This window comes from Rattus norvegicus, chromosome 9, assembly GCF_021556685.1.
Source record: "Rattus norvegicus strain SHRSP/BbbUtx chromosome 9, alternate assembly SHRSP_T2T, whole genome shotgun sequence".
Lineage (NCBI taxonomy): Eukaryota > Metazoa > Chordata > Mammalia > Rodentia > Muridae > Rattus > Rattus norvegicus.
In genome coordinates, this window is record NC_141542.1 from 122,962,712 (window position 1) to 122,975,174 (window position 12,463).

The following is a 12,463-nucleotide window of genomic DNA, read 5'->3' on the forward strand; positions in this document are numbered from 1 at the left end:
GTCACAGAACTCACAGCACCCAGCCAAGGTATCGAATTGTAACAGACGACGGAAGATTCTAGAACTCACTGCCCAACACATGAGTTACAAGTCATATGTGACTGTTTTGATTTCGATCAATTAAGATTAAACAAAATTTCAGCTTCAGTTAAACTGCCTTTTCCAAATGCGCTGGAGGCTGTCACATTAGACAGAATAGAAAGCGACCATCACTATCATTTTAGGAAGTTCTGAAAGACAGTTAATGTTATCACAGCTGTGTGTGTTAACAAGGCATATATATGCAAGCTCCCTGGCAACTACTTTTTATGATAAATATATCTAAGAAGAAGATACAATCTGAAATGATTCTAATTGGAGACTTCGCCCATGATTGCTACCCATGGTGGCCACCAATGGTTCATATATTTGATGGCTTAGTTACCTGGCACTATTTGAGACCAATCAAAAGGATTAAGGGGTATGCTGTTGTTGGAAGGGGTGTGGTCTTGTGGGAGGAGGTGTGGCCTCATGGGAGGAAGTGTGTAGCTAGGGGTGGTCTTTGAGACTCAAAGTCCACACTAAGCCCAGCAGATCTCTCCTCCCTACCCACCCTCAGCCTGCAGATCAGAATGTAGCCCTCAGCTACTTCTTCTGGGCCATGCATGCCACCATATTCCCCACCATGACGATAATGAACTAAACCTCTGAACCTGTAAACCAACCCCACTTAAATGCTTTCCTTTATAAGAGTTGCCTTGGTCATGGTGTCTTTTCACAAAAAGAGTAACCCTAACTAAGACATTTGCTACCATCCTTGGTGCCTTTAAGTTATGTCAAGACTGATACTGCAATATGATACACAAGAATCCTAAATCTGATGCAATAACTGAATTTCCCTCCAGCAGAATATTAAATCTCTGTGATGTGGCACAGTACCAAATTTCTTTCATTCTGTGTACTTATGAACCCAAAGTCTCATGAATCCTCTCTGCATAGCATCTGGTAAGGGATCATGCACGTAGAATGCATTCAATAATTATCTGTTGGGATCGTGCATACAGAATGCATCTAATAAATATCTGTTGTTCCAAGACACACTGTCATGCAACTTTGAAATGGCACAATGAGAGAAGGAAGAGTACACTGGAAAAAACCATTAGTCAAGGAAGAGCACACTGGAAGAACCATTAGTCAAGGAAGAGTACACTGGAAGAACCATTAGTCAAAGAAGAGTACACTGGAAGAACTATTAGTCAAGGAAGAGTACACTGGAAGAACTATTAGTCAAGGAAGAGTACACTGGAAGAACTATTAGTCAAGGAAGAGTACACTGGAAGAACTATTAGTCAAGGAAGAGTACACTGGAAGAACCATTAGTCAAAGAAGAGTACACTGGTAGAACCATTAGTCAAGGAAGAGTACACTGGAAGAACTATTAGTCAAGGAAGAGTACACTGGAAGAACTATTAGTCAAGGAAGAGTACACTGGAAGAACTATTAGTCAAGGAAGAGTACACTGGAAGAACCATTAGTCAAGGAAGAGTACACTGGAAGAGCCATTAGTCAAGGAAGAGTACACTGGAAGAACTATTAGTCAAGGAAGAGTACACTGGAAGAACTATTAGTCAAGGAAGAGTACACTGGAAGAACTATTAGTCAAGGAAGAGTACACTGGAAGAACTATTAGTCAAGGAAGAGTACACTGGAAGAACCATTAGTCAAGAAGAGTACACTGGAAGAACTATTAGTCAAGGAAGAGTACACTGGAAGAACTATTAGTCAAGGAAGAGTACACTGGAAGAACTATTAGTCAAGGAAGAGTACACTGGAAGAACTATTAGTCAAGGAAGAGTACACTGGAAGAACCATTAGTCAAGAAGAGTACACTGGAAGAACTATTAGTCAAGGAAGAGTACACTGGAAGAACCATTAGTCAAGGAAGAGTACACTGGAAGAACCATTAGTCAAGGAAGAGTACACTGGAAGAACTATTAGTCAAGGAAGAGTACACTGGAAGAACTATTAGTCAAGGAAGAGTACACTGGAAGAACTATTAGTCAAGGAAGAGTACACTGGAAGAACCATTAGTCAAGGAAGAGTACACTGGAAGAACTATTAGTCAAGGAAGAGTACACTGGAAGAACCATTAGTCAAGGAAGAGTACACTGGAAGAACTATTAGTCAAGGAAGAGTACACTGGAAGAACCATTAGTCAAGAAGAGTACACTGGAAGAACTATTAGTCAAGGAAGAGTACACTGGAAGAACTATTAGTCAAGAAGAGTACACTGGAAGAACTATTAGTCAAGGAAGAGTACACTGGAAGAACTATTAGTTAAGGAGGAGTACACTGGAAGAACTATTAGTCAAGGAAGAGTACACTGGAAGAACTATTAGTCAAGAAGAGTACACTGGAAGAACTATTAGTCAAGGAAGAGTACACTGGAAGAACTATTAGTCAAGAAGAGTACACTGGAAGAACTATTAGTCAAGGAAGAGTACACTGGAAGAACTATTAGTCAAGCTGACATAGAAATGGGAGAGTGGGATGACTAATGGCACCAGCAGGGGCACTGAACAACTATGGTCAAGGTGGAATGCCAATCAGCCATTTCTCAAAAGAACCATGACACTTCCCTCTCTTTGGTTTTTTTTTTTTTTTTTTTTTTTGGTTCTTTTTTTCGGAGCTGGGGACCGAACCCAGGGCCTTGCGCTTCCTAGGTAAGCGCTCTACCACTGAGCTAAATCCCCAGCCCCCCTCTCTTTGTTTTTAATCATTCATTTGATTGGTTCTCATGTCTTCCAGTTTTTATCATATTGGAATTTCTAAACCTAGAGGTTCTCTATTCATCTCTCAACCACCATTTAAAACCCACTTGGCCTTGCTTACAAGCCTTGGATATTTCCCTAGAGCCTCTGTGCAAGGCACAGAATCTCCTGAGCCTCCCAACCTTAAAGGTTCATTTCACTATCAAAGAAGTTATTCTCTAACTTCAACATAGAAGGGAGTAAACCTGGTCTGCAGGAAAAGCAGCCCTAAAGACAACTGATCACTCGCTCCAGGGTGTAGGATGCTGTGAGCCTGCTGTTAGCTCTAGTTCCCTCTGAGAGCTAACAAGGACCAGCACTATCTGAGGTGTTTTCCCATCTCTGCTACATGCTCCCACCCCGAGACCTCAGCAAACGCCTTCTGAGAACAAAACGGTTGCTACGTACAGGAGATTCGCTGACTCCAAAGACGTCTCTGACATCCCTGATGGCTTGCTTGTTCTTTTTCCTCAGAGTCTGGGTGTACGTGTTGTATCTCTTCTTCACTGCAGCTGCTTGTGTCCGAGTCAACGTGGACAGGAGGGCTTTACCGTCTTCCTCTTCGTCACCGGAGATCAGGGTCGACAATCCCACATCTTGTAGCCACTCTGCTTCAAGTTCTCCTTCTGGGGAACAGCATGAGCAAGGCAGGTTAGGGTCTTTTCTAGAGGACTGACAACACATGCCACTACATCTCTATACATCAGACAGTCAGATGTATCAATAAATTCTATAAAGTCGTCTTTCGGTTGCAGCTTTGAGACAAGGTCTTGAACTCGAGATCTTCCTGCCTCTAGCTCCAAAGGCTAGGATTGTGCCATTCCCCACCACAGCAGCTAAGATTGTCTGTCTTTCTTCTGCATGAATTATTATGAAAGAAAGAATGAAAAGCTCGTACCCTGTTTTTAACATGAGCAAAATCATAAACAACTGCCTAGGAGCAAGGTACTGTGGCAACTATGAAAGGCAGTTTTCCTCATCAGAGGGCTGAAAACAAGCCAGGTGGGAACTATCAATTTTAAAGAAAGATAAAATCTGGACGTTTTGATTAAAATCATAACAGAGGAGGCATGGGTTAGTGGGAAACAGTTCATTTTCTGGTCATATCCACCCGTCAGTAGCTGACTGACATTGATAAATGTTGTCTCCAGTCCTCAGTTTCCTTTCAGTAACTGAGCACCACACATTCCCCTTCCCTGATGCTGCTCCAGCACCCATAATGAATACAGGTTTAACTTTCTCCTATCAGAAGTTGGGCTTGGTCACCCTGATAAATTTCAGCTTTCTTTGTCTTCTCACTGCCTACGTCTTGTCTCCCGTTGACCATGTTGTGCAGGACGCCCAAAGGCAACCAAATAGACTCTCCTCGTGGGCTGTACAGGGCTCCTGCTGCTAAGCCCACCTCTGTCATATGCTGACCCCACAAAGCAGAAACTCGCTTGCTTTAAACTCGGTAGTTTGAATCCTGGACTCCAGTTAAGTCCTTGTCCCATACACATCACACACACACACACACACACACACACACACACACACACACACACATCTCTCTGTCTAGATTCCTGTCTACTGCTTGAGTATTACGGTCCTGGATGGCCTCCCCTCTTCCCTTTGACCCTGGAAGATAATGGACCTTTTCTCTCTGGGATATATAGATAATACACTGCTTCTGTTCATCCATGTGTCTGTGGTATTGCTTCCCCCTTGCATCCCCTGCCCAATGAAATGGACAGAAGTCAGCCCAGAGCACAACAGAAACACAGGTTCTTGTTCATTGCTGTAGGCACTTGGCCATCAAGCCAAGCCCTGAAGATGAAGTACCCAGAGAAAGGCACACCGAAAACATCCACTCCCACCTCCCCTGGAGCTTCATCAGGGTGAGGCCATGGTATATAGCCACCATCCTGAGAGAGAACACAGTGCCCAACTAGAAGACTAAACCACAGTAGGGATAGCAATAAAAATAACACGGAGCCATGAGCATGCTTTCTGAAGAGTTGATTATGAACTTGGCACAGAACCTGGAACGAAAGAGTCAAGAGATGGTCCTCTTCCGGAAACTCTGAACATGCGGCAATCTCTCCAGTTTTCAGAAACCAATTCAAGCCCCGAGGTTCCTCTGTGAATATTAGTTGCCAGTGTAGATAAAGTGGACGAAGGCTAAAGGGGTTGACGATAATAGCCCCATACGGAAAGTCCATTGCACAGGCATCACTGGGAGCTACGCAAAGCAGGTTTACCAGGAATGGGGCTGCTTAAGGAGCAGACTTGACTGGTGTGTAACCAGGTCCCAAAGTCCCAGCCTACAAGTAGTGAACGCTGCTTGCACTGGTGCGTCATCTGTACAGAAACAGACACAGTGAACGCGCTGAGTCTCATTCTCTAATGTGGCAGGCGAACCTCTTATTGACGACTGTGCTTTCGTTTGCTTGCTCTCTAAACTGTCTGTTAATGAAAGGTGAGCTGATGATGTCAGCTTCGATGGGAAGCGATGACACTTGGGCTATAGTGAGCTCAAACCTGGAGGACTTGGCTGGGCAGGGCATAAGCCTTGGGCGAGACTTTCGCGTCTCAGGATGAAGGTAGAAACGCAAGTAAACGCTAATGTTTTAAAAGCTGAATTGTGTTTCTCTCCACTTACGTGAGTATTAATGAAAGAATGGCGGTTGCGGGGCAGGGGGTGACAGAGTTGACATAAATTAGGGCTACTGATGGTCTAAAACCTCAGACCCTTCCCTGGGGCAGAGCAAAGCTAGAATGTTTTCCCAGATGAGAAGTATCCACGGCAGGCGAGAATGTAGCCCATGTTAGCTGGATTCTGAAGAACTCAGGCTCACCTTCCTTCTCCCGGCTGTCACTCGTGTCAATCCAGAACACTCCATTGATTTGGGCTCCACATACACAATGGCCTACCCTGTGTCAACTTGACTCTATCAATCATATACTACTCAACGCATCAAAGCTCGGGTTAATAGTCCTCAGGCCCTGCTCTGGTCTTCTTTCAATATGCACAGCCCACCATCAACTACTGAGGCAAGGAGAGAGATCAAGCCCAGCACACCACCAAGAATTCTCGACGTTGTTTCCCTATTACGGTTTGCTACAACCTGCTCTCTTCATTTTGCTCTGTATGGTTTTGTCAGTGTAAGGTCACATTCTGTATTCAGTCTGGAACTGGCCATCCTCCTGCCTCAGCCTTTTGACCACTGTATTGCAGGAATGCACCACCAATGATTCCTGTGCCTCTCTCTTTGCCTTCTATTCAGCATGGCCTTTGCCAAAGCCACCATCATCTCTCGTTTAGACATCCACAACAGACTCCCGACCACTCTTCCTACAGCAGCCCCTTCCAAACCATTTTCTACAGCATCACTAAACTAGTCCTTGCAAATGTACACGAAAACACCTCTTCCCTCTGGCCTCGACAGTGCTCTGTAAGATGCACTGATACGCTATTCCTCTCAGCTGTTCTGCAGCAACACCAGGCTACTGTGGTGATCTCAGAAGCTCTGCGATGTGTTTGGACGAGACCATCTCCTTTGGCTCTGTCCGGTTGGCCTCAGCTCCTCTCCTCAGCTTTTCTCCTGAACCCAGGAGACAAGGTTGTGCCCTAACGCTATCAACCTCAGTTCTGTCGTTCTTTTTCCCCTCAGGTGGGTCTCGATCTCGTGTCAGGGAGATCGTGCCTCTGCTAGGTCAAGTCCATGAGGAAAGGGAAGCTTCCCGGTGAAGGAAGTGCCTTGCCAAGGGAAGGCCCACCCACTTTCTGAAATGATTAGTTGATGAATTTACGCTTCAAAGGAAGAATATAATTACAGATACTACTCTCACAAGTTACAGAATTAATGAGTATAAAAACGCTGACTTTTTTTGGCTGTGAGCCTAAGCCTTTAACAGCTGAACCATCTCTCCTGCCCAAAACATTACTTTATAAAACAAGCCTACCTAGCTGGCACAGCATTTTACACAGGAAGTCTTGAATTCTCAGTAAGTGTGTGTGTGTGTGTGTGTGTGTGTGTGTGTGTGTGTGTTGGAGACACATATTAAAAAAGAGAATCAAAACTTTTACGGGAGTTGGTATGACTTTTACCAAAACAGCATTACATTATAAACTTTAAATAAAACACATGAGATAGTTATATATAGATATCTGAAAAGAATCACAAGTGGGTGAAAATCCCAGAACTTCTATTTAGACAATGTATTAGTATGCCTTTTCAGCTAAGGTCATTTTTCAAGGCCCGTGGTACAGGGTGGCTGCACGCACACTAGCAAAGGAAGCTAGGAGGCTAAGGAGATATGCATGAGGTCAATATTAAAAGCTACTCTATTTCTACGTACCTGGGCACACTGAAAAGATAGGACCAAGTGAAGAATAAGAACAGGAACTGGAGAGATGGCTCAGTGGCTAAAAGCACTTGCCTGCTCCCCCAGAGGTCTTGGGTTCAGTTACCAGCACCTACGTACCAGTCCACACCAGCAGTTCCAGAGGGTTCCACAACCTCTTCTGACCCTATGAGGCACTAGCCACACCTGTAGTTCACACACATACATGGAGGTAGGCGCCCAGACACATTACAGAAACATCTCTTTTAAAAAGAAGAACGTGAACCGTTAGGTCACAGCAACACTTGCAATGCATATACCGTACTGACACGCCTGGAGTGCGTTAAGAACTCATGCAAGGCAGTAATGAAAGGGTGGTGTTTTAGATACGCAAAAGATTTCACGGTGTGTACAAAAGGATGGCAGAAACGGAGGGCAGCTCAGCATCAGGTATCCGTGCCAGGGAGTCTGGGTCCCTCCACACATCTAGAATCCAAAGTCCGTAAAGATGCGGGAAGAGGAACTGTGTCTTAACCGGCAGGAAGGCCATGAAGGGAAACAGGTCCTTTGGGAGAATCCTGGCGGTTCCTTACCGTTAAGCACATCTCATGAAAAAGGCAGGTGTCTGAGAGAAATAAAAAATATATGTTTGCAAAATGTCTACGGGATTTCTAAAACCATTTATCAGTGGGGAAACCGTAGATTTAAAAAGTCCGCGAAGCCATTAGCGGGTCAGGAAAACTCATTCAGTGGACCACTGAGGAGCTGACCATTCCCCCAACCTCTACTGAAACCAGGGCCTCAGCACTGTGAGCGCGGCCTTACTGGCGAATGGCATTTATAGACAAGTTATGGGCTGAATGGATCCATTAAAACACGTGTATCCTAAAGATGTGCAATTCCAACTTACTTGTATGTATACGTTAATGTTAAAGATAAACATTAGTAATGAAAGAAAGGACAGCTCCTAAAATACACACGTATACAGGCTGAGGCGAAGCTCAGGGCCAGAGCACCAGAATATCATGGACAAGTCCCTCAGCGCCATCCCGAGCATGGCAAAGCAAAACCCAAACAGATGCCTAGCCAAACCAATTTACAGTGAGACCATACTGGAACAGAGCGAGCCTTTTGTTCGTTACAACCGGCACCTTTGAAAAGGAGAGAGACACAGATAGCAGCACCTGGAGCGCAGAGAATGATTCGGTATGTGGCCAAGGCACACCAACGGCTGCCAGCTTCAGCACAGCCCAGGAAAGCAGCAGCAACAGCAGCAGCAGCAGCAGGATTCTCCTGACAGCTCCAAAGAGCACAGCCCTGCTGGCTTTCGATTTCTACCTTCCGGAACCGGAGAATACATTTATGTTGCTAAAAATGACACAACGGTGTTACCTGGCTAATGCATCCCTAAAAACAGATGGCAACTGCCAGAGACTAGAAAACAATGGATTTACTGACATACAGTCCAAACCTCATAATTACCACGCACAGTGACATGACACTATGACACACAGACATGGGAACTGGGGCTACCTTTGGCTCTAGAGAGTGTCACTGGGAGGTGTTAGACATACAAGGATATACCAGGAAATCTTCCAGCTTAAATGAAATTCTCCCTCTCCCTCCCCTCCCCTCCCTTCTGTGTGTGTGTGTGTGTGTGTGCGTGCGCACGAGTGTCTGTCTGTCTGTCTGTCTCAAGGCTGAAAACTATACAGCCCTGGTTGACCTCAAATTAGTGGTCCTTCTGCCTCAGCTTCCAGAGTGCTGGGATTGTAGACATGTACATCTACACCTGGTGAAAATGACACCTGCTCCCTTTGGGGTTAAAGAAGGTCACACTTTTGCCTTTGTCAAAGCCACTTTATCATTGTGCACTGAAAACCCTTAGAAGTACTTTCAAAGTAATGCCTGCAAATACATATTGCCTCTAGTTAGTAAGTCTGCATTTTGCAGTTTAGGCTAGCAGAAGGTATGTCCCAGTCCCCTGGGCTTGAACACGTAAGTACATACATGTACGGCGGGAGTGGGTAAGGGAGTTAGTTCTATGGAGGGAGCACCAGGGCAAGCCCAAGGCCTTGGTTAGAATTGGGAGGGTAACTGGGTTGCTAGCAGGAGAGGCAGGGATATGGGACAGGAGGCGAGATCCTTCCCACGTCTGTCTGAAAAAGAGCAATACGAAAGGAAGGCACCAAGCACACAGTTCAGCACAGAGGACCACTTCCTGGAGTGGATGCTCATGAGGGATGAGAGAGGGCAAGTTTGTATGGTGTGGGATTCCAACGGAAGGCATAGAAATGATCAACTGTCTCGGTGTTGGAAAGGAGTAAAAAGAGAAGGAAAGGATGAGCAGGCATTGGTCTCAGGGTTAACTTCTGATTAATGAGATCCTCCTAAGTGAAGGCAAGGGCTAGGCTGGGCTTTAAACCCATGACCCTGACCTCCAAGGGCTAGGATCCATTATGCCCCTTTTTGTTTGTTTCTGTCTGTTTGCTCTTGGTTTTGTCTCAAAAGGCCCTCTATGTTTAACATGATTTTTATTTTGTGGGATAGCAGGCATTCTAATATATTAATGCTTATGAATGTTTCAAAGTAACTTTCTCCTTTAAAATCCACAGGGCAACCCCCGCCCTTCCCTCTTTCTTTCCCTCCCCTAAATGTCATGTACACAGACGTAAATGTCAGGAGCATCAGCATTCCAGGTCTGTTTGAAGGAAAAAGACTCCGACCCACGAGAACACTACCCCCAGCAGGGAGGGATACCTAAGGGCTCTTGCCTGGATGTTTCTGAGGACTGTCCTCCCCCTCAGCTCCAACAGCTACCTCCACCTCTGATCACAGGCCTGGTAGGGTGACTTCTGCCCCAGTGACGGTGTCGGGCATCGGGATGAGGGAAACCCACAGGGCAGATCCAGCACCACCTCTTACCATCCACAGGTTTGACCTCAGTGGGGGCAGTGGGCGACTGCTCCTCCTGTCCCCCTATGCTGCTCTCTTTGATACTCGAGATTTCCTTCCAGAACTCCTCCACAGATGTGCTGCTGTCGACAGAGGCTTGAGAGTTGGAGCGACTAAAGGTGGGGGGATGGAGGGATTCATTGGAGAGCATCCTGTTGATTCTCCGGCAGCGAGGAATGGATTTTCTGTGGAAAGAGCAACATTCGAATGAAACTGGGTGCCTGTGTAAAGTCACAAGTGCGCACATGTGTTGAAAATCAACAGAGAGCAGTTACGGCCATAGGGTGAGATTTGAAGGAATGAGCACCATTCAGTGGGGACTCCTCACCCTGCCATATTTCATCATGAGTCTAGATGGTGATAGGAACATTAACAAGATTTTAAAATTAAAATTTAAAAATAACTTTCACATGTGATATAGGAAGTCACATCTGTGAGAAATAAAGCTTGTTTCAGAGGTCTCTGTAGACTCGTTTTTATAGCATGCGGTCATTAGTGGGCAAATGAATGTAATGGGTTAGTATGTCGAACAGTACTATACAGAGGTGGTGGCTCAAAGGCAGAACGTTTACCTAGAATGTGTGAGGCTCTGGGTTCAATGCCCAGCTGTGAGGAATGTAACGGGAAGGACATTTTGAAACATGCTTCAATATGGATAGACCTCCAAGGTGTCGCGTTAAGTGAAGCGAGCAGTCATGCACGGACGCGAAGGAGAACGTGTGAGTCCATTGATATGAGGACCAAGTGCGATCACATTCGGAGTGGCAGCTGGGAGGTGAGTAGTTAGTGTTGAATGAGACTGAGTTTCAGTTTTGAAATGTGCAAAGAGCCAGAGCAGAGACCATTGTGGGGAAAAAAAACGGGTAGGGGGAGCACACCAATGCTAAGTGCTGAGCAGGGCGGTGTGGCCCCTCCCATTAAGTGTGGGTCCAATGGCTGTGCAAGGAAGTTGGCCCCTCCCACTGAGTGTAGGTCCAGTGGCAGGACAGTATGGCTCCTGCGGTAGTTACTCATTGCCAGGCAGCAGCCCCTTTGACGAAAGGGAGCAGAACTTGAGGTCAATCACAGAGTGATGAAGTGGATAAAACACTCAGATCACAATAGAAGTAGAAGGAAGCTTGCTTTAGCAAGAGACACAGTGAGCTATAGAGATGCCAAGATGCCACCTCAGAGATGTTGATGAATTACACAAAATAAACGTTTGACTTTCATGATCTCTAAGTGACAAATAACTATGTTCCCTGAGAGCAGACTGTTTATCTGAAACACCTTCATCCCCAACCATGAAGGCTAAATTTATTTATTTAATAAAATCCTGTGCTTTTATTTGCTAGAGTTTGGGATCTTAAGTCACCCCTAAAAGCCCATGTGTTACTGGTGTGGGCCTCAGCTGGGTGCTAAGGAGGGGTCATGGTGCCTTCAAAATAAGAGGGCTAGTCCAGTGTCTCTGGGAGCACACCCTTGAAGGGGAGATTGTCACCTTGACCCCTTCTTATTCTTTGCTTCCTGGCCATGATGTATGAACAAACCACACACACACACACACACACACACACACACACACACATTATACACATACAACACACATGCACAGACACACACACACACACACACACACACACACACACACACAGGCACATGTATACCACAATAGAGAAGGGTAGACAGAGCAAAGGCACAGCAGGGGCCAACTCAGGGTGTTAGGGCTCCCAGGGCAGCTACATTTGATAATCAGGGGGACAGTGGGCTGTCGTAGACTTAGCCATGGCCTGCAGCATCAGTAAACTCCCTGATACATATGCATGAGACTGCCCCAGAGAAGCGGACACACTGCTCTACTGACAGGACCAGAAACCCCTTCTCTTGGCATTTGCCAGACTTGGTCATCTTTGAGAGAAGATTTTGTACATGTGTCACTGATTGATCGTCTTCTGGGGCCTGACCAGAAACGGTTGAGTTCTGACATTAACTGGTGGCAGAAAATTTACTTTTGAAAGCTTAAGGCGTTTTAGAAGAAAATAGGAAATACTCAACTCTAAAGGTGTGTTGTGCAATAAAAAGGAACTTTAGGCAGCTTTGTTTGATAACTTGATGATAAGTTATTCTGTGAATTCCTTACACTTGGGGAAGGCAGATACTGGAGCAGCTGAGACTCGTACAGTCTATCAGAGGAGGAGTGTTCCCCATAAGACTTGAAGACTCACACGTGGTCAACAGTTTATCAGAGGAAAAATGCTCCCCCTAAGACTTCAAGACTTACAAGTCTATCAGAGGAGCAGTGCTCCCCATTAAGGCTTGAACGATTGTGTTTCCCTTTTCTAACAAGACTATTTCTGAACGCCTCTAACAAATTCACAGAGTAATGTAAATAAACACAGGTTTCTTGTAATACT

General features: G+C 45.5%; 1 protein-coding gene across 7 annotated transcripts in view; it reads right to left on the reverse strand.

Annotated features, from left to right (window-relative positions):
• Positions 1-12,463, reverse strand: part of Arhgap28 (Rho GTPase activating protein 28) — a 166,928-nt gene that overhangs the window by 52,758 nt on the left and 101,707 nt on the right. For all 7 annotated transcript variants that reach the window (XM_087565625.1, XM_087565628.1, XM_087565630.1 and 4 more), the window contains exons 2-3: positions 10,041-10,255; positions 3,198-3,415 (exon numbers count right to left, since the gene is read on the reverse strand). In XM_087565625.1, coding sequence (XP_087421751.1) covers positions 3,198-3,415; positions 10,041-10,255 — 433 coding nt within the window. The remainder of the gene's footprint in view (positions 1-3,197; positions 3,416-10,040; positions 10,256-12,463) is intronic.